Genomic DNA, 24,157 nt, shown 5'->3' with positions numbered 1-24,157 from the left:
GTATCATTTGATTTACACAACATGCATAGCACTTTGAAGATGCAAAATGTGTTTTTTTGTGAGACAAACAAGAAATAAGACACAAAAACAGAAAACTTGAGCTTCTGGGTCTGGGCTTTGACTAGGCCATTCCAAGACATTTAAATGTTTCCCCTTAAACTACTCAAGTGTTGCTTTAGCAGTATGCTTAGGGTAATTGTCCTGCTGGAAGGTGAACCTCCGTCCCAGTCTCAAACCTCTGGAAGACTGAAACAGGTTTCCCTCAAGAATTTCCCTGTATTTAGCGCCATCCATCATTCCTTCAATTCTGACCAGTTTCCCAGCCCCTGCCGATGAAAAACATCCCCACAGCATGCGGCCACCATCATGCTTCACTGTGGGGATGGTGTTCTCGGGGTGATGAGAGGTGTTGGGTTTGCGCCAGACATAGCATTTTCTTTGATGGCCAAAAAGCTCAATTTCAGTCTCATCTGAAGGGTTCCTTCTTCCATATGTTTGGGGAGTCTCCCACATGCCTTTTGACGAACACCAAACGTGTTTGCTTATTTTTTTCTTTAAGCAATGGCTTTTTTCTGGCCACTCTTCCGTGAAGCTCAGCTCTGTGGAGTGTACGGCTTAAAATGGTCCTATGGACAGATACGCCAATCTCTGTTGTGGAGCTTTGCAGCTCCTTCAGGGTTATCTTTGGTGTCCTTGTTGCCTCTCTGATTAATGCCCTCCTTGCCTGGTCCGTGTGTTTTGGTGAGCGGCCCTCTCTTGGCAGGTTTGTTGTGGTGCCATATTTTTTACATTTATTAATAATGAATTGAATGGTGCTCCGTGGATGTTCAAAGTTTCAGATATTTTTTTATTACCCAACCCTGATCTGTACTTCTCCACAACTTTGTTCCCTGACATGTTTGGAGAGCTCCTTGGTCTTCATGGTGCCGCTTGCTTGCTGGTGCCCCTTGCTTAGTGGGGTTGCAGACTCTGGGGCCTTTCAGAACAGATGTGTGTATATATACTGAGATCATGTGAAAGATCATTTGACACTTAGATTGCATACAGGTGGCCTTTATTTAACTAATTATGTGACTTCTGAAGGTAATTGGTTGCACCAGATCTTATTTAGGGGCTTCATAGCAAAGGGGATGAATACATATGCACGCACCACTTTTCCGTTATTTATTTTGTAGAAATTCTTGAAACAAGTAATTATTTTCATTTCACTTCACCAATTTGGACTATTTTGTGTATGTCCATTACATGAAACCCAAATAAAAATCCATTTAAAATACAGGTTTTAATTAAACAAAATAGGAAAAACGCCAAGGGGGATGAATACTTTTGCAAGGCACTGTAAACCAGACTTTAGACTTTAAGTCTTTGGTTGTATCTCCCGAGTGGCGCAGTGGTCTAAGGCACTGCATCGCAGTGCTAGCTGTGCCACTAGAGATCCTGGTTCGAATCCAGGCTCTGTCGTAGCCGGCCGCAACCGGGAGACCAATGTGGCGGCGCACAATTGGCCCAGCATCGTCCAGGGTAGGGGAGGGAATGGCCGGCAGGGAGGTAGCTCAGTTGGTAGAGCATGGTGTTTGCAACGCCAGGGTTGTGGGTTCGATTCCCACGGGGGGCCAGTATGAAAAAAAAAAATTATGTATGCACTAACTGTAAGTCGCTCTGGATAAGAGCGTCTGCTAAATGACTTAAATGTAAATGTTTAGTACATGGCCTCATGTGAATCCTTAAAGAGATGGGTGGGGCTAAGGCTTAAGAGGGTGTGAACGATGCTGAATGGGTGTAGACAAAGAGTTCTCCAGTACGTTTACCAAAACATTCAAGGGCCATTTTCTCAAAAGTGAGGTTACAAGTTTATCAACTTCCAAAGCAGAATTACTTTCCCAATGTTCCTCAACTGTAGTGTATGATATACCATTTTCTAGCTCTGAGTCTGTCCTTTCATCCAATGTAAAAAACACAATTTCAAATTTTGCTACATAAGACCGAATCGACCCAACACCTCTAATTTTTACCAATGTGTAAAAAGTAAAGGGGTGTGAATAATTTCTGAAGGCACAGTACATGTAAACTATAAAAATGCATGCATACTATAAAAAATTCACAATTCAATGCTACTACTGTACTAAGTACTGACAAATACAAATATAAGTAGCCTATATAGAATATCTAACACATTTGACATACTATACTATTCTACACAGCAAATTCTGCAGAGATAACTAGTATCAACATTACTCACAAACCATTTATTGCTATACACCTATAACTTGTACTCACCATAACATAAATCCAAGCGCAAGCACCATAGTTACAAACATTATTATCATCCAGTACACTTGAAGTATGAATTGAAAGATATACAGTACCAGTCAAAAGTTTGGACACTCATTCAAGGGTTTTTCTTAATTTTTTAAAACTATTTTCTACATTGTAGAATAATAGTGAATACCTCAAAACTATATGGAAATAACACATATGGAATCATGTAGTAACCCATAAAAGTGTTAAACAAATCAAAATATATTTTATATTTGACATTCTTCAAAGTAGCCATCCTTTGCCTTGACAGCTTTGCACACTCTTGGCATTCTCTCAACCAGCTTCATGAGGTAGTCACCTGGAATGCATTTCAATTAACAGGTGTCCCTTGTTAAAAGTTAATTTGTGGAACTTCTTCTTAATGCGTTTGAGCCAATCAGTTGTGTTGTGACAAGGTAGGGGTGGTATACAGAAGATAGCCCTATTTGGTAAAATACCAAGTCCATATTATGGCAAGAACAGCTCAAATAAGCAAAGAGAAATGACAGTCCATCATTACTTTAAGACATGAAGGTCAGTCAATATGGAACATTTCAAGAACTTTTCAAGTGCAGTCGCAAAAACCATAAAGCGCTATGATTAAACTGGCTCTCATGAGGACTGCCACAGAAATGGAAGACCCAAAGTTACCTCTGCTGCAGAGGATAAGTTCATTAGAGTTACCAGCCTCAGAAATTCAGCCCAAATAAATGCGTCACAGAGTTCAAGTAACAGACACATCTCAACATCAACTGTTCAGAGGGACTGTGTGAATCATGCCTTCATGGTCAAATTGCTACAAATAAACCACTGCTAAAGGACACCAATAATAAGAAGAGACTTGCTTGGGCCAAGAAACACAAGCAATGGACATTAGACCGGTGGAAAAATTTCCTTTCGTCCGACGAGTCCAAATTTGAGATTTTTGGTTCCAACCGCCGTGTCTTTGTGAGACGCAGAGTAGATTAACGGATTATCTCCACATGTTTGGTTCCCACCGTGAAGCATGGAGGAGGAGGTGTGATGGTGCGGGGGTGCTTTGCTTGTGACATTGTCTGTGATATATTTAGAATTCAAGGCATACTTAACCAGCATGGCTACCACAGCATTCTGCAGCGATTGGCCATCCCATCTGGTTTAGCCATAGTGGGACTATCATTTGTTTTTCAACAGGACAATGACCCAACACACCTCCAGGCTGTGTAAGGGCTATTTGACCAAGAAGGAGAGTGATGGAGTGCTGCATCAGATGACCTGGCCTCCACAATCACCCGACCTCAACCCAATTGAGATGGTTTGGGATGAGTTGCACCGCAGAGTGAAGGTAAAGCGGCCAACAAGTGCTCAGCATATGTGGGAACTCCTTCAAGACTGTTGGAATATATTTCCAGGTGAAGCTGGTTGAGAGAATGCCAAGTGTGTGCAAAGCTGTCATCAAGGCAATGGGTGGCTACTTTGAAGAATCTAAAATAACACTTTTCTGGTTACTACATGATTCCATATGTGTTATTTCATAGTTTTGATGGCTTCACTATTATTCTACAATGTAGAAAATAGTAAAACAATAAAGAAAAGCCCTTGAATGAGTAGGTGTGTCCAAACTTTTGACTGGTAGTGTAGATCTAATTGACAAATCATTAAACAATGCTCTGGTGAGGCGAAAGGGTAATCTATAGGTCAACGACCTCCAACCTTGGTGCTATAGATGTGCAATGGGTCAGTTGGCTTTAAATAATACACTAATTTAGCTTCACTTATAAACACACCTGTGTTGAAAAGGTCAGAGTCTGGCTCACTTGACAATACACTAAAGAGAAACCCAAATATTCACTGCATTCAATTAGTGTTGAGCCAAAATGGCCACCAACAGAGCCAGTTGCACCATGTTGGGAGAGCAGTGACACAGGTAACTGTACTATGACTACAGAGGATTGGGCGTCAAGCTAAGCTCCTTTACTTGGTCTGGTTACCTTGCGACGTCTGCCTGCACCTGTGGAGGATCTTCCCTACCGTGTACAGGACTGAGTCAAACAATAGGAGTAGGAAGGAAACAAAACAAAGACAGCTTGTTATAATGACTTGTGATACCAGACCTATTAATGTATGTAAAACTCATAAGATGTATGTGAGGGAGAGAGGACATGTGTTATAGAGGTCACTGGTGAGAGACAGAAGGTCTGCGTGCCAAGATAGATTGGGGGCCACTTGGGCTAATCTTAGAAGGTGTATGTGATGGAATGGCCTGTCTAGGGTGACAATACCAAGTATGGGGATGCTATTGTGGTAGATGAGAGACACTCAATAATGGTTGGCAGATGTTGGAAGAAGCAGCTCGGAGAGCATTTTATAAGGAAGTCATTCAGATGGCAGGAGGCTACGTCCGTACCGCCTGTCATTCCCACGGGGGACCAGTATGAAAATAAAAATAAAATATATATTTATGTATTCACTAACTGTAAGTCGCTCTGGATAAGAGCGTCTGCTAAATGACGTAAATGTAAATGTAATTGAATCCATTATTGTAACCATCAAATAATGACTGAATCAATTCTCCATCTGTGTCCCATACTCTTGCATCCTGAACTTCTCGATACCAGAAACTCATCATAACACAGCTCATTACCATGTTGCTTTCTCAGTCAATGTAAGACTTACCACACTCTTACTGTACAAGTAAGATATGAAAAGACATTTGATTTATAGTCAATGTTTATCATTTACATTTTTACATTTTAGTCATTTAGCAGACGCTCTTATCCAGAGCGACTTACATGAGCAATTAGGGTTAAGTGCCTTGCTTAAGGGCACATCGACAGATTTTTCACCTAGTCGGCTCGGGGATTAGAACCAGCGACCTTTCGGTTACTGGCACAACGCTCTTACCCACTAAGCTACCTGCCGCTCAAGGATATAGAACTAACGACACCCTACCTACATGAACAACAAACCAATTAAAACAAATTTCCGTACATCGGGGGTCTCCAACCCCGTTCCTGGAGAGCTATTGTCCTGTAGGTTTTCGCTCCAACCCTAATCTAGCTCACCTGATTCTAATAATTAGCTTGTTGATAAGCTGAATCAGGTTAGTTATAACTGGGGTTGAACGAAAACCTACTGGAGGGTAGCTCTAAGGGAACAGGGTTGGAGAGCCCTTTCCTACATTAACAAATGTGAAAACTAATTGTGCTAAATGCTGCATTTAAAGAGCTTTGAAACGTGTGGCTACATTATTTTCTTTTCTAATGCATTTTCAGGGGCTGGATGTAACAAACTTCTCTGAATAGGAGTGGTGATCTGGGATCAGGTCCCCCCTGTCCATGTAAATCTTATTCATTGTGATCTAAAAGGCAAAACTGAACCTAAATCAGAACTCCCCATTTGCGTTTTCTCCTATCTACAAAACTTTGCTTACCTGTCACTTGGGGGACGTAGGGGATTGAGAGACGCTCAGCATTGTATCCTGGGCCGACCAGGCACTCCGCCAGGTCAACCGTCTGGAAATACAGGCTCCTGTCTTCCTTCTCCAGATCATTTGGAAGCCTGGAGAGGATGGAAAACCGGAGTGAGCGAGCTAAACTTACTGCTAATTCTAGGTAAAGCTCTCTTGATTGGTATGACAAAAACAGAGCCATATATATGTGCTAGTGTGGTAACTTGAGGCATAGAGAATGGTCAATGAGTGACACAATGAACGGTAGGCTACATTAAAGCCTACCATACAGTCATTGTAAACAGTGCCTTCAGAAAGTATTCATACCCCTTGACTTATTCCACATTTTGTTGTGTTACAGCTGGAATTCAAAATCGACTAAATAGATTGTTTTTCTCACCGATCTACACACAATATCCCATAATGACAAAGTGAAAACATGTTTTTGAACATTTTAGCAAATGTATTGAAAATGAAATACAGAAAAATCTAACTTACATAAGTATTCACACCCCTGAGTCAATACTTTGTAGAAGCACATTTGGCAGCGATTACAGTTGTGAGTCTTTTGGGGTATGTTTCTAAGAGTTTTGCACACCTGGATTGTACAATATTTGCCCATTATTCTTAAAAAAATTCTTCAAGCTCTGTCAAGTTGTTTGTTGATCATTGCTAGACAGACATTTTCAAGTCTTGCCATAGATTTTCAAGCTGATTTAAGTCAAATCTATGACTATAACATTTAATGTCTTCTTGGTAAGCAACTCTAGTGTAGATTTGGCCTTGTGTTTTAGGTTATTGTCCTGCTGAAACGTGAATTAGTCTCCCAGTGTATGTTGGAAAGCAGACTGAACCAGGTTTTCCTCTAGGATTTTTCCCTAGTCCTTGCCAATGACAAGCATACCCATAACATGATGCAGCCACCACCATGCTTGAAAATATGAAGTGATGTGTTGTGTGGGATTTGCCCAAACCTAAAGTTAATTTCTTTGCCACATTTTTGCCAGAATTACTTTAGCGCCTTGTTGCAGACAGGATGCATGTTTTGGAATATTTTTATTCTGTACAGGCTTCCTTCTTTTCACTCTGTCAAAAAATAAATAAATAGAAAATGTAGGTTAGTATTGTGGAGTAACTATAATGTTGTTGATCCATCCTCAGTTTTCTCCTATCACAACTATTAAACTCTGTAACTGTTAAAAAATCACCATTGGCCTCATGGTGAAATCCCTGAGCAGTTTCCTTACTTTCAGGCAACTGATTTAGAAAGGACACCTGTATCTTTGTAGTGACTTTGTATTGATACAATGTCCAAAGCCTAATTAATAACTTAATCTTGCTCAAAGGGATATTCAGCGCCTGCTTTTTAATTTTATTTTTACCAATCGGTGCCCTTCTTTGCAAGGCATTGAAAAACCTCCCAGGTCTTTGTGGTTGAATCTGTGCTTGAAATTCACTACTTGATTGAGGGACCTTACAGATAATTGTACTGTATGTGTGGGGTACAGAGATGGGGTACCCTAGTCAAAAAATCCTATAGGATAAGTGATTTTTCAATAGAATCCTATAGGATTCTCGCAATCGTCTAGGATTTTGTATCACCTCCATCAGAATCTTATTGCAATCCTATTGAACTACTTTTTTCCCTATTGGAAATCAAAAGTTATCCTGTTGGATCCTATAGGTTTTGATAAGTCTGGTAGGATTTTTTCTCCCCAATCAGAATCCTATTATTATAACTTTTTTTTCTTAATTGAACCCATTACATTTTTTATTTTTTATTTTTTTTATAGTTTGTTGTCATTAGTTCCAGTATAATAAAACAACATTTCTATATTCATTTTGGTTTTATTCAACTGTAAGAAAGCCTTTCTCTTTAAGAGTGACTGATGACGTCACAGATAGCACAAGCTCGCAGTGTTAATTAACCTAACTCGCCACCTGTGGCTGTGCAGAGAATTTCCGGTTTTCTAACATTAATTTTCTAACTGTTTTATTCTTAACTGTGTATGAATGCAAGAACTGTGAGTACAGTATTTGTTTCCTTATGTTTCCTGACAAAGTTGTCAATGTTTTAGTTATATTTGTCATTGTACAACATTTTATGCACTCATTTTATGCTAGCTAAGAACCTACTGTTAGCCACATATTGCCTGTCAGCTGACTACCTAGCTAAGTCATAGCCATTTGTATGTCGTTTTTGAGTCACTGTATTGTTTTGGCAGATGATAAATGGTTTTTTCTTGTTTTTTTCTTTCTGAATATGTGCCTTATTATATATGCAAGTCCACCCCCTTTCATAAATTCTGGTAGATCATCTAAATAAATAAATCCAGTTTTTTGGACTCATTCAGCAGTTTTTACCTAATTAAATAAAATACCATTGGAAATTAATGTTGAAAGTTACATTTATATTCCTTAACCATAAATTGAAAATGTTGCTGCTGCTGCTTTCCATTGACAATAACTTTTGATGAACAGCCCAATGTCAAAACACCATTTTGAAGTGTCCAAATCAATAAACAGTTGGTGATTTTTTGAAAACCTAAACATAAAATGTACTACCTACAAATACATGTGCCACAATAGTAATCATACTACTTGTATTTTTTTTAAGGAGCCCCTTATAAACTGCATATGCACCAAAAACCCTGTTGTTTTGACAAGTGGCAATGAATCACTCATATTGATTAGGGGGGAAATCAGGTTGTATGCGCTGTTGAAATTAACAACTCAAAAACCACATGGAAACTGGAAATATTGTTTACATCGGATGGAAGTTTTGGGAGGCTGCCGAAGGAAACAAATCAGTTGCTTTGTTATTTAACTTCACAACCTGCCATAGGATATCAACAGTGACAAGGGTTGGCTGTTATTTGAGTGATAGTTAGACTCAAATCCGTGTATAGGTGTGAGGCCAGTGACTTTTATACAGGAGCACCCCAAATTTTCCCTGCCATTTGAGTTTGAAAATGATAGTAGAATTCTAAGTCCTAAGATCGCCAGCGCGTATGACCAAATCAACAGTACAAAACCAATGATATTGATCTGTTTTAAGCAATAGATTTTGTGTTATTGTGATTACTATAAACGTTTATACTAACATCACTTATCTGAGGTAAAAAGGATGTGCAATTATCCTCAATTCGATGTGGTGAAAAAGTGAGGTTGTGTAATGTAGTAACACGTACAGGAAATTAGCGCAATATAAAATAATCAAATATGGAAAAATAAATCAATATTTCAATTTAGGCTGATAGTGTACACATATATTTCTCAATAGTTTAACAATTTACAGAGTTAAAAAGAGCTCTTATGCACAATTTAACCGGGCGCTCTAGAAAGATCTCCCATAGTGCCTGTGCAGCAGCCCGTTCATTTGCCTTGCCTACTTATTATAACCTCTCAAGCCATAGTATTGATATTATTCTATTCATTGTTATTTCAGACCACATTGTGTGAACACTATAATTTGATAAATACAGCTTGATTGGACAATCTCACAGCTAAATATGTCACAGAAACAGCCTCTCTCCCATGTCTCCAGAGCACAATATCCATATCTTTGCCTAATCACACCAGTGACAATTCCCTGAGGTTCTCAACCTCTTCAGCACACCATCACAATATGGGAATGATTCAAGACTGCAAGTGCATTTGCAGTATGACCAATAGAAACATCTTATCAGATTTTGGAAACAGTCCTATTGGACTCCTATAGGATTCTATCCTATATGATAAAACATGTAATGACAGGCCTGAGGGAAACAACAAATTTGCTAGTAACGTTCCAAATATTGACAAAACAAAATACATTAGACAGGGTGGGATCTTTTTGCGTCAAACATTTATTTTGCGAGAAATGGCGGTGGAAACGCCTTTATGCGCAAATATTGATATAATAAGCATAATATCGAAGTAAACTTGGAGTCACGCGATATGGTGTCGTCCTCCCACTACAATTTGGGAAAGCATGCAGTTTATTAGGCTACATATTAAATAAATTATGATAAACTTCACAGGGTGGTGAAAGTGCACTGTAATGAGTTTGATGCTCCTTTCCATTAAATATCGATGGTCTTATTCTGTTGACATGATGATCGATGCTTGACTTCCGTTTGACAAGTAAAAATTATTCATAATAATCTCATCATGTAGACTAGCCTACCCGCACTGAATCTGCGAGCTGTTGGCTAGCGCGCACGAGCCAGGACCAGAGAGGGCACGTATGCCTATATTTGGCCCAAACATAGACGTTCAGATTTGGCCCGGTCCAAATCTGAACCAATCACAGACATCTATGTTTTACAAGTTTGGACAGCACAATACAGCACAGTGAAGTAGAGTACAGTACATAGTACAGTACTAGTACAGTAGAGTACAGTCGTGGTCAAAAGTTTTGAGAATGACAGTATTGGTCTTCACAAAGTTCGCTGCTTCAGTGTTATGAGATATTATTGTCAGATGTTACTATGGTATACTGAAGTATAATTACAAGCATTCCATAAGTGTCAAAGGCTTTTATTGACAATTACATTAAGTTTATGCAAAGAGTCAATATTTGCAGTGTTGACCCATCTTTTTCAAGACCTCTGCAATCCGCCCTGGCATGCTGTCAATTAACTTCTGGGCCACATCCTGACTGATGGCAGCCCATACTTGCATAATCAATGCTTGGAGTTTGTCAGAATTTGTGGGTTTTTGTTTGTTCACCCGCCTCTTGAGGATCGACCACAAGTTCTCAATGGGAGTAAGGTCTGTGGAGTTTCCTGGCCATGGACCCAAAATTTCAATGTTTTGTTCCCCGAGCCACTTAGTTATCACTTTTGCCTTATGACAAGGTGCTCCATTATGCTGGAAAATGCATTGGTTGTCACCAAACTGTTCTTGGATGGTTGGGAGAAGTTGCTTTCAGAGGATGTGTTGGTACCATTCTTTATTCATGGCTGTGTTCTTAGGCAAAATTGTGAGTGAGCCCACTCCCTTGGCTGAGAAGCAACCCCACACATGAATGGTCTCAGGATGCTTTACTGTTGGCATGACACAGGACTGATGGTATGGCTCACCTTGTCTTCTCCGGACAAGGTGTTTTCCGGATGCCCCAAACAATCGGAAAGTGGATTCATGAGAGAAAATGACTTTACCCCAGTCCTCAGCAGTCCAATCCCTGTACCTTTTGCAGAATATCAGTCTGTCCCTGATGTTTTTCCTGGAGAGAAGTGGCTTCTTTGCTGCCCTTCTTGACGCCAGGCCATCCTCCAAAAGTCTTCGCCTCACTGTGCGTGCAGATGGACTCACACCTGCCGGCTGCCTTTCCTGAGCAAGCTCTTCACTGGTGGTGCCCCGATCCCGCAGCTGAATCAACTTTAGGAGACGGTCCTGGCGCTTGCTGGACTTTCTTGGGCGCCCTGACGCCTTCTTCAAAACAATTGAACCTCTCTCCTTGAAGTTCTTGATGATCCAATAAATGGTTGATTTAGGTGCAATCTTACTAGTAGCAATATCCTTGCCTGTGAAGCCCTTTTTGTGCAAAGCAATGATGACGGCACGTGTTTCCTTGCAGGTAACCATGGTTAACAGAGGAAGAACAATGATTTCAAGCACCACCCTCCTTTTAAAGCTTCCAGTCTGTTTTTCTAACTCAATCAGCATGACAGAGTGATCTCCAGCCTTGTCCTCGTCAACACTCCCACCTGTGTTAACGAGAGAATCACTGACATGATGGCTGCTGGTCCTTTTGTGGCAGGGCTGAAATGCAGTGGAAATGTTTTTTGGGGATTAAGTTCATTTTCATGGCAAAGGGGGACTTCGCAATGAATTGCAATTCATCTGATCACTCTTCATGACATTCTGGAGTATATGCAAATTGCCATCATCAAAACTGAGGCAGCAGACTTTGTGAAAATTAGTATTTGTGTCATTCTCAAACTTTTGACCACGACCGTAGAGCACAAGAGGAGAGAAAAGTATGCTCTTCTTTTTTAAGGTATCTGTGACCAACAGATGCATCTGTATTCCCAGTCATGTGAAATCCAAAGATTATTATTATCCATATATGAACTGTAACTCAGTAACATCTTTAAAATTGTTGCGTTTATATTTTTGTTCAGTGTAGGTGTGCATGCACAACTCTAGATTTTGAACATACTCATATTATTGCATAGCAAAAATCCCAACTTTAAATCATTCTTCTTCTTCTTCTTCTACACTGTTTAAACTAGAAACACCAATCTAACTGTATAAGGTGTAGACTGGATTAGGTTACTTGCATACACATTTTTGCTATACTGTATTTTATAATCTTTTTGTCCATCTTCATTCACTTTAATGGGACTTTTTTCCAACATTCTAAAGCTCCCAGACACATCAGCTAATTTGACCACTTTGCAATCAACTTAGAGAAAAACTCATCCTCTACCTCTCTGCTATTCAAATGTGAAATAGTAACAGAATTATCTGGTACTGATCAAATGTTACAGCTGTTTAAGTAACCACATCAACAACATTTTGGCACACTTTTTATAAACTGAACTTTTTACCACTTGCCCAACAAATTAGACAAAATGTTAGAGGGTATGACATCTTCCTCTACTTCTCTGCTACAAACGTACTGTATGTCAGCATGTTTTTTATACTGGGTTTAGCCATGGAGGGAGCAGGCCAGCCAAGGCAACTGTGACCTAGCAACAACTGCCTCGGACAGCAACTGCCACCATTCACTCCCTTAATATTTAATCCGATCACTTCTCATTGCACTTAACTACACAACATCTGACCACAATTACACAATTACTGACCACAAGTACACAACTACTGACCAAAACTGCTGGCCAAAAGTACAGACCAAAACTACTGACTTTCACCACACAACTACTGACCACAACTCCTGACCACAACTACTGGCCACACAACTACTGACCACAACTCCTGACCACAACTCCTGACCACAACCACACAACTACTGACCACAACCACACAACTACTGACCACAACCACACAACTACTGACCACAACTCCTGACGACAACACCTGACCACAACACAACCACAGACCACAACTCCTCACCACATCTACTGACCACAACCACACAACTACTGACCACAACTACTGACCACAACCTCACAACTACTGACCACAACACAACCAGAGACCATCATTCCTGCCCACAACCACTGACCACAACCACAGACCACAACCCCTGACCACAACCACACAACTACTGACCACAACTCCTGCCCACAACCACACAACTACTGACCACAACTCCTGACCACAACTACTGGCCACAAACTACTGACCACAAACACACAAGTACTGGCCACACAACCACTGACCACAACTCCTGACCACAACCACAACCACACAACTACTGACCACAACTCAACTCCTGATGACAACACCTGACCACAACACAACCACAGACCACAACTCCTCACCACATCTACTGACCACAACCACACAACTACTGACCACAACCTCACAACTACTGACCACAACACAACCAGAGACCATAATTCCTACCCACAACCACACAACCACTGACCACAACACAACCACAGACCACAACCCCTGACCACAACTACTGACCACAACTCCTGACCACAATTCCTGACTAGTGTTGTGGTGACCGTATTACCGCCGTGGTGACCGTTTAGTTGCGGTGACCGTTTACTCACGGTAATTAGGCTTCTCCAAGCTCTGATGCTGCTGATGGTCATCAGTAGCCTACCAAACTTGCCAACTGCCTGGTACTCCGCACTCTATTGTCCCTCTAATCACTCTGACATCAATGCAAATGTAATCGAAAATCTAATCAAACACTTCATGAGAGGCCATGAGCTCATATTGCGCAAGATTTCTATAGGTTATGCAATTGCACGAGAAAACAGTGATGGCCTCTATTAAAAAGAGGAGGATCCCATCAGCTTTATTTAGGCTTACTATATTTATTTCTCAACTTTCCTAAAATTAAGCACAATGCTTATCTTTACAACAGGAGTATAGCCAACCTGGCTGGCATGAAAATGAACCACCAGAAAAGCATCCTCCATTCGCTATTTAAGTACATAGATGTATTTTTTCCGCTGCCCACGTTTCAGTATTAAAAATGTATGCACTCACTAATTGTAAGTCGCTCTGAATAAGAGCATCTGCTAAATGACTAAAATGTCAATTGGATCACTCAAAAATACAACTTTGGCCCCATGTAGCTCAGTTGGTAGAGCATGGCAACGCCAGGGTTGTGGGTTCGTTTCCCACGGGGGGCCAGTATGGAGAAAAAAAAAAAATGTATGCACTCGCTAAATGTAAAGTCGCTCTGGATAAGAGCGTCTGCTAAATGACTAAAATGTAAATGTAAATGTTTCGAGACAGGTGCATGATAATGGTCCATTCTAAATCAAAGCTAATTTCACACATATATTATTTAGTATATATAAAGACAAGATTAAATCAATAATAGTCTGATGGGTGACAATATTAGCCTATCACTTGTGAATTACATATTATCACTTGTGAATGATGCCCAGCATAAGAAACAAATCCTTTTTTTTGCAACTTTTTATAATCATAGTCACACACCTTATGTAGCCTAGCCCATATAACTATATGTTTTAATAAGGTTAGTATCACAACTAAAGTGGCCAAATAACTTCTTAAAATGAAACACATTAATCCGCTTTACAAGGGGTGTAGAGCCTAACTGCATACATAAACAGTTTGGGAAGATAATTTACCATAAAAATGCACCTTCATAATAAAAGCATTACATGCAAAATCGCTAATGGATTATTCCTGCTAATGGAACATTCAAGCTTATAGCCTACTGCCATGTGCACATTGCTGCGCTTATAATGTGAAGAAATAGCCTAATAGTTGATCAAAACACAACCACAGAACACAACTTCTAACCAGAACTACTAACCACAACTGCTAAACTACTGACAACAACCACTGACCACACAACTACTAAACTACAGGACTACTGACCACAATCACAAAACTACTGACCACAACCACAGAACTACTGACCGCAACTACTGACCACAATTACTGACCACAACCAAACAACTACCGACCACAACCACACAACTACTGACCAGAACTCAACCACATACCACAAAACTACTGAACACAACCCCAAAACTACTGACCACAACTACTGACCAAACCTACTGACCACAACCTCACAATTACTGACTACAACACTACTGACCAAAACTACTGACCACAACGCCAGGGTTGTGGGTTCGTTTCCCACGGGGGGCCAGTATGAAAAAATTCAAAAAATAATGTATGCACTCACTAACTGTAAGTCGCTCTGGATAAGAGCGTCTGCTAAATGACTAAAATGTAAACGTAACTACTGACCACAATTACTGACCACACCCGCACAACTACTGACTGCAATTTGACCACAACCACACAACTACTGACCACAACCACACAACTACTGACCACAACAACTCAAGACAACTACTGACCTCAACAACTCAACACAACTACTGACCAAAACTACTGGCCAAAAGTAATTACCAAAACTACTGACCACAATCACTGAGCAAAACCACACAACTCCTGACCACAATCACACAACTCCTGACCATAACTACTGAACCACACAACTACTGACCAAAACTACTGACCACAATCACTGAGCAACACCACACAACTACTGACCACACCCACTGACCACAACCTCACACCTACTGACCACAACCACATAATTACTGACCACAACCACTAAACTACTGACCAAAACTACTGACCACAACCACTGACCACAATTTGACCACAACAACTGACCACAGCCACACAGCTACTGACCACAACTACTGAAGACAACTACTGACCAAAACTACTGGCCAAAAGTAATTACCAAAACTACTGACCACAATCACTGAGCAAAACCACACAACTACTGACCACAACCACACAACTACTGACCACAACCTCACAACTACTGACCACAACTACTGACCACAACAACACAACTACTGACAACAATTATGGACCACAACCAACCAACTACTGACCACAACCACACAACTACTGAACACAACTGCTGACCAGACAACTACTAAACCACAACTAATGACCACAACCACACATCTACTGACCACAATTATGGACCACAACCACACAACTACTGACCACACTCAACCACACAACTACTGACCACACTCAACCACATCCCACATCTCCTGACCACAACCACTGAACACAACTACTGTCCAGACAACTACTAAACCACACATCTACTGACCACAAACACAAAACGACTGAACACAACTACTGACCACTAGACCACAACTACTAAACACAATTACTGACCACAACCCCTGACCACAACCACAAGTACTGACCATGACCACACAACTACTGACCACAACTACTGAACCACACACCTACTTACCAAAACTATGGACCACAACTACTGATCTAACATATTGACCATAAACACACAACTACAGACCACAACTGATGACCACAACCACACAACTACTGAACCAGTACTACTGACCAGTACTGACTAGGGATGGGCATTTGAAATGATTTCACTTTGTGCTTCCTCATCCCTTGCATGAGAGAATATATGTCAACATATCTGATCAATGAATATTTGAATGCAAGGTGAAGAGGAGGTCAGTGCTTGAATGGTAGCTGTCAAAAGATCTGGAGTCAGTGGGTGACCAGATGACACTTACGGACACTTCTCCCTGAAGATGTGCTCAGGGAGGAGGTAAGGGGCCTCCAGGTTCCTCATCTCAATCACCTAGAAGAGTAGAGTGGGATGGAGAGACAAACAGATTGAGGGAGGGAGGGAGAGAGAGAAGTAAAAGTAAACAGATTATTGCGGATGCTGTTACTACTGGCCTACATACAACTCAAGGTAAGAGTCGATTTTGGCTGGATTCTCTCTTTAATTCCGAGGTAATTTACCTTGCTTACGTGTTGACAGAAGGGCGGGTTGGCGATCATCTGACTAAGGAAGTTCAGGTAGGCCGCCACTAGTGCCATGATGCCACAGCGGATGACCATGGGCATGTTCTCCTCATTAGCCAAGGTCATATCCTGGAACCAATTAGAAGCTTTAGAACTATGCCACACAAGGGCTTCATTTGCAACAGATATAAAAAATAAATAAAAAAGTATTGTTCTGAGAAGAGAAAATGTGCCTTTGGCTTTAGTGTAGCATAGAGTACATTACCACAGCCCTACGGCTAGCTAGCTATCCTATAGCATTCTATGCTAGTTGCAATTAATTCAAAATCAGGCATTCAACTAATATTTACATTCAGTCCACAATGAAGGGCGTTTGCAACCACCTGACTCAGGGTCATGTTCATTACAGCACACCATTGCAAAGGAAAACGAAAATGAGCGTTTCTTATTGGATAGTATCAGCAGAGTTGTATAGGTTACTTTCTAAATGTAATCTGTTACAGTTCCTAGTTACCTGTTCAAAATTGTAATCAGTCATTTAACTTTTGGATTACCTAAACTCAGTAACAATCTGATTACTTTCAGTTACTTATGGATTACTTTCCCCTTAGAAGAAGACTAAAAGGATCCATCAAACACATTTAGCGTGTCATCATAGTGGTCAATGTATTTTTCATAAACATCCTTTCGGAATTTAAAATTAATCCAAGAAGTAATCATCTAGTTTTTCAAAAGTATCTATAATCTGATTAGAATTGTTTTGCTAGTAGCGTAACAGATTACAGTTACTGTTTTTGTAATACGATTACATGTCATTGATTACATGTAATCAGTTACTCCCCAACCCTGAGTATCAGATAGTATCTTCCTGCTTCAGTCTGTTTTGGAGCATTTTCTTCAATTTTGTGTCTACTGAACACAACCTTGTTGCACTGCAGCAATGCTGAGATGACATCCCTGGCATTTGTGTCTGAGGCATTGACTGATAAAATCAAGCTCCTCAAAGATATGTACTCCCTTTAAATCACAGTGATTTTGCCACAGCTTCCCATGTTGACAGGGCTATTGTAATTCTGTGCCTGTTTATTTAATTTCCATTGATAGCTCTGTTAGCTCCCTTTAGAAATACACTGTTAGCGCCACCTATGCTATTAATAGTTTTATACCAAGCTTTCATTTTGCTACATGTGCTTATAAGCATAGGGGTATTGTCAATAGTGATCTTGTGCACATTATCATGAATTCTACTATTAGCTCTGCAACTTTGAATCCAATCAGGAAGCCTATTGTGGCTATATCATCCAGTTCTATTGACCCCTGTGTTACCATGGATACTCCTGCTGTTTTCAAATCTCGCAGAGGGCTTGGACTGATACATACAAATGTGTCTACACTGGACTTTCTGGATGTCTGGGTGCATGACACTAGACCAGACGTTCTGGTTATCCCAGAGACCTGGCTGAATAATTTGATTATGGATAAGGATGTTGATATTGCGGACAACAGAAAGGGGGAGGGGTGGCTATTTATGTAAGATCTTCTCTTATGGCATCATGCACTCTTAGCATCTTTGTCCCCATTTTTGGTATTTGAACTGGTTTTGTTAGGAGATCTAAACATTCTTCAGATCAGTTTAAGAATATCTGTCTTGAGTTCAACTTGACTCAGCTGATAATGAAACCTACTCAGATTAATGTAAAAAACCTAGCAAACTCCTCATTGACCTTATCCTGACTAACCGTCCCCATAAGTATTTGGCTAGTGGTGTTTTTGCCAATGATATCAGCGACCACTATAATTGTGAATATACAGTTGAAGTCGGAAGTTAACATACACCTTAGCAAAATACATTTCAACTCAGTTTTTCACAATTCCTGACATTTAATCCTAGTAAGAATTCCCTGTCTTAGGTCAGTTAGGATCACCACTTTATTTTAAAAATGTGAAATGTCAGAATAATAGTAGAGAGAATGATTTATTTCAGCTTTTATTTATTTCAACACATTCCCAGTGGGTCAGAAGTTTACATACACTCAATTAGTATTTGGTAGCATTGCCTTTAAATTGTTTAACTTGGGTCAAACGTTTTGGGTAGCCTTCCACAAGCTTCCCACAATAAGTTGGGTGAATTTTGGCCCACTCCTCCTGACAGAGCTGGTGTAACTGAGTCAGGTTTGTAGGCCCCCTTGCTCGCACACGCTTTTCAGTTCTGCCCACAACTTTTGTATAGGATTGAGGTCAGGGCTTTGTGATGGCCACTCAAATACCTTGACTTTGTTGTCCTTAAGCCATTTTGCCACAACTTTGGTATGGACAATGATCCCAAGCATACTTGTCCATTTGGAAGACCCATTTGCGACCAAGCTTTAACTTCCTGACTGATGTCTTGAGATGTTGCTTCAATATATCCACATATTTTTTCTTCCTCATGATGCCATCTATTTTGTGAAGTGCACCAGTCCCTCCTGCAGCAAAGCACCCCGACAGCATGATGCTGCCACCCCGTGCTTCACGGTTGGGATGGTGTTCTTCGGCTTGCAAGCCACCCCCTTTTTCCTTCAACCATAACGATGGTCATTATGGTCAAACAGTTATATTTTTGTTTCATCAGACCAGAGGACATTTCTCCAAAAAGTACGATCTTTGTCCCCAAGTGCAGTTGCAAACCGTATTCTGGCTTTTTTATGGCGGTTTTGGAGCAGTGGCTTCTTCCTTGCTGAGCGGCCTTTCAGGTTATGTCGCTATAGGACTCGTTTTACTGTGGCTATAGTTATTTTTGTACCTGTTTTCTCCAGCATCTTCACAAGGTCCTTTGCTGTTGTTCTGGGATTGATTTGCACCTTTCGCACCAAAGTTCGTTCATCTCTAGGAGACAGAACGCGTCTCCTTCCTGAACGGTTTGTACAGATGAACGTGGTACCTTCAGGCGTTTGGAAATTGCTCCCAATGATGAACCAGACTTGTGGAGGTCTACAATTTCTTTTCTGAGGTCTTGGCTGATTTCTTTTGATTTTCCCATGATGTCAAGAAAAGAGGCACTGAGTTTGAAGGTAGGCCTTGAAATACATCCACAGCTAAACCTCCAATTGACTCAAATGATGTCAATTAGCCTATCAGAAGCTTCTAAAGCTCATTTTCTGGAATTTTCCAAGCTGTCAAGGCAGTCAACTTAGTGTATGTAAACTTCTGACCCACTGGAATTGTGATACAGTGAATTATAAGTGAAATAATCTGTCTGTAAACAATTGTTGGAAAAATTACTTGTGTCATGCACAAAGTAGATGTACTAACCGACTTGCCAAAACTATAGTTTGTTAACAAAAAATTTGTGGAGTGGTTGAAAAACTAGTTTTAATGACTCCAACCTAAGTGTATGTAAACTTCCGACTTCAACTTGTATATTTAATTTTTTTATCTCGCGCCAGGCGTTCCTTCATGATCTATATTATTCAAAGCTTTTTTCTACTAGCTGCATACCAGACCCTGTTTTGGCACTTACATTTTTCTCTTACATTTTTACCTCTCTGGCTGATAAACTATGCCCCTTTCAAGTGAATCAGAGGCCAAAAACTGAACTAATCCATGGTACTCTCCTGCACTCTCAGACCTCCTCTTGATAAGAAATCAAGCCTGGGCCAAGGCTAGACAAACTGTCTCGTTAGCTGATTTGCAGCTATTTAGGCAATTGAGAAATAGGTGCACTGCCTCGGTTAAACAGGCCAAATCAAAGTATCGGAAGTTTACATACACCTTAGCCAAATACATTTAAACTCAGTTCTTCACAATTCCTGACATTTAATCCTAGTAAAAATTCCCTGTTTTAGGTCAGTTAGGATCACCACTTTATTTTAAGAATGTGAAATGTCAGAATAATAGTAGAGAGAATGATTTATTTCAGCTTATATTTATTTCATCACATTCCCAGTGGGTCAGAAGTTTACATACACTCAATTAGTATTTGGTAGCATTGCCTTTAAATTGTTTAACTTGGGTCAAACGTTTTGGGTAGCCTTCCACAAGCTTCCCCCAATAAGTTGGGTGAATTTTGGCCCATTCCTCCTGACAGAGCTGGTGTAACAATCAGGTTTGTAGGCCTCCTTGCTCGCACACACTTTTTCAGTTCTGCCCACAAATTTTCTATAGGATTGAGGTCAGGGCTTTGTGATGGCGGCAGGTAGCTTAGTGGGTAAGAGCGTTGTGCCAGTAACCGAAAGGTCGCTGGTTCTAATCCCCGAGCCAACTAGGTGAAAAATCTGTCGATGTGCCCTTGAGCAAGGCACTTAACCCTAATTGCTTCTGTAAGTCGCTCTGGATAAGAGCGTCTGCTAAATGACTAAAATGTAAATGTAAATGTAAATGATGGCCACTCCAATACCTTGACTTTGTTGTCCTTAAGCCATTTTGCCACAACTTTGGAAGTATGCTTGTGGTCATTGTCCATTTGGAAGACCCGTTTGCGACCAAGCTTTAACTTCCTGACTGATGTCTTGAGATGTTGCTTCAATATATCCACATAATTTTCCTTCCTCATGATGCCATCTATTTTGTGAAGTGCACCAGTCCCTCCTGCAGCAAAGCACCCCCACAGCATGATGCTACCACCCCCGTGCTTCACGGTTGGGATGGTGTTCTTCGGCTTGCAAGCACCCCCTTTTTCCTCCAAACATAACGATGGTCATTATGGCCAAACAGTTCTATTTTTGTTTTATCAGACCAGAGGACATTTCTCAAAAAAGTACGATCTTTGTCCCCAAGTGCAGTTGCAAACCGTATTCTGGCTTTTTTATGGCGGTTTTGGAGCAGTGGCTTCTTCCTTGCTGAGCGGCCTTTCAGGTTATGTCGCTATAGGACTCGTTTTACTGTGGCTATAGTTATTTTTGTACCTGTTTCCTCCAGCATCTTCACAAGGTCCTTTGCTGTTGTTCTGGGATTGATTTGCACTTTTCACACCAAAGTATGTTCATCTCTAGGAGACAGAACGCGTCTCCTTCCTGAGCGGTATGACGGCTGCGTGGTCCCATGGTGTTTATACTTGCGTACTATTGTTTGTACAGATGAACATGATACCTTCAGGCGTTTGGAAATTGCTCCCAAGGATGAACCAAACTTGTGGCGGTCTACAATTTTTTTCTGAGGTCTTGGCTGATTTCTTTTGATTTTCCCATGATGTCAAGCAAAGAGGCACTGCGTTTGAAGGTAGGCCTTGAAATACATCCACAGGTACACCTACAATTGACTCAAATGATGTCAATTAGCCTATCAGAAGCTTCTAAAGCCATGACATCATTTTCTGGAATTTTCCAAGCTGTTTAAAGGCACCGTCAACTTAGTGTATGTGAACTTCTGACCCATTCAAATTGTGATACAGTGAATTATAAGTGAAATTATCAGTCTGTAAATAATTGTTCGAAAAATTATGTGTCATGCACAAAGTAGATGTCCTAACCGACTTGCCAAAACTATAGTTTGTTAAGAAATGTGTGGAGTGGTTGTAAAACGAGTTTTAATGACTCCAACCTAAGTGCATGTAAACTTCCGAAAAACTGTATTTTCAGGTCTCTCCAGCGATGTTCAATCGGGTTCAAGTATGGGCTCTGGCTGGGCCACTCAAGGACATTCAGAGACTTGTCCCGAAGCCACTCCTACGTTGTCTTGGTTGTGTGCTTAATGTCGTTGTCCTGTTGGAAGGTGAACCTTCGCCCCAGTCTGAGGTCATGAGCACTCTGGAGCAGGTTTTCATCAAGGATCTCTCTGTACTTTGCTCCGTTCATCTTTGCCTCGATCCTGACTAGTCTCCCAGTCCCTGCCACTGAAAAACACCCCCACACCATGATGCTGCCACCACCATGCTTCACTGTAGGGATGGTGCCGAGTTTCCACCAGACGTGACGCTTGGCATTCAGGCCAAAGAGTTTAATCTTGGTTTCATCAGACCAGAGAATCTTGTTTCTCATTGTCTGAGAGTCTTTAGGTGCCTTTTGGCAAACTCCAAGCGGACTGTCATGTGCCTTTTACTGAGGAGTGGCTTCCGTCTGGCCACTCTACTATAAAGGCCTGATTGGTGGAGTGCTGCAGAGATGGTTGTCCTTTTGAAAGGTTCTCACATCTCCACAGAAGAACTCTAGAGCTCTGGCAGAGTGACCATCGGGTTCTTGGTCACCTGCCTGACCAAGGCCCTTCTCCCCCGATTGCTCTAGGAAGAGTCTTGATGGGTCCAAACTTCTTCCATTTAAGTATGATGGAGGCCACTGTATTCTTGGGGACCTTCAATGCCGCAGAAATGTTTTGGTACCCTTCCCCAGATCTGTGCCTTGACACAATCCTGTCTCGGAGCTCTACAGACAGTTCCTTCGACCTCATGGCTTGGTTTTTGCTCTGACATGCATTGTCAACTGTGGGACCTTATATAGTCAAATCTATTTAATTTACCACAGGTGGACTCCAATCAAGTTGTAGAAACATGTCATGGGTGATCAACAGAAACAGGATGCACATGAGCTCAATTTCGAGTCTCATAGCAAAAGGTCTGAATACATATATATATATATATATATATATACATACAGTGGGGAGAACAAGTATTTGATAAACTGCCGATTTTGCAGGTTTTCCTACTTACAAAGCATGTAGAGGTCTGTAATTTTTATAATAGGTACACTTCAACTGTGAGAGACGGTATGTAAAACAAAAATCCAGAAAATCACATTGTATGATTTTTAAGTAATTAATTTGCATTTTATTGCATGACATAAGTATTTGATACATCAGAAAAGCAGAACTTAATATTTGGTACAGAAACCTTTGTTTGCAATTACAGAGATCATACGTTTCCTGTAGGTCTTGACCAGGTTTGCACACACTGCAGCAGGGATTTTGGCCCACTCCTCCATACAGACCTTCTCCAGATCCTTCAGGTTTCGGGGCTGTCGCTGGGCAATACGGACTTTCAGCTCCCTCCAAAGATTTTCTATTGGGTTCAGGTCTGGAGACTGGCTAGGCCACTCCAGGACCTTGAGATGCTTCTTACGGAGTCACTCCTTAGTTGCATAATCCATGACGGCGTAGTGTGTTACTAATGGTTTTCTTTGAGACTGTGGTCCCAGCTCTCTTCAGGTCATTGACCAGGTCCTGCCGTGTAGTTCTGGGCTGATCCCTCACCTTCCTTATGTTCATTGATGCCCCACGAGGTGAGATCTTGCATGGAGCCCCAGACCGAGGATGATTGACCGTCATCTTGAACTTCTTCCATTTTCTAACAATTGCGCCAACAGTTGTTGCCTTCTCACCAAGCTGCTTGCCTATTGTACTGTAGACCATCCCAGCCTTGTGCAGGTCTACAATTTTATCCCTGATGTCCTTACACAGATCTCTGGTCTTGGCCATTGTGGAGAGGTTGGAGTCTGTTTGATTGAGTGTGTGGACAGGTGTCTTTTATACAGGTAACGTGTTCAAACAGGTGCAGTTAATACAGGTAATGAGTGGAGA

General features: G+C 41.0%; 1 protein-coding gene across 2 annotated transcripts in view; it reads right to left on the bottom strand.

Moving 5' to 3' along the window:
* Window positions 1-24,157, bottom strand: part of efr3a (EFR3 homolog A) — a 289,375-nt gene that overhangs the window by 21,392 nt on the left and 243,826 nt on the right. For both annotated transcript variants that reach the window (XM_084139708.1, XM_084139709.1), the window contains exons 17-19: window positions 16,670-16,801; window positions 16,435-16,502; window positions 5,711-5,838 (exon numbers count right to left, since the gene is read on the bottom strand). In XM_084139708.1, the coding sequence (XP_083995834.1) occupies window positions 5,711-5,838; window positions 16,435-16,502; window positions 16,670-16,801 (328 nt within the window). The remainder of the gene's footprint in view (window positions 1-5,710; window positions 5,839-16,434; window positions 16,503-16,669; window positions 16,802-24,157) is intronic.

This window comes from Coregonus lavaretus (genome assembly GCF_964263955.1).
Source record: "Coregonus lavaretus genome assembly, chromosome: 23".
Taxonomy (NCBI): Eukaryota; Metazoa; Chordata; class Actinopteri; order Salmoniformes; family Salmonidae; genus Coregonus; species Coregonus lavaretus.
The sequence above is the reverse complement of the archived record's forward strand: the minus strand, read 5'-3'. Positions and strand labels throughout refer to the sequence as shown.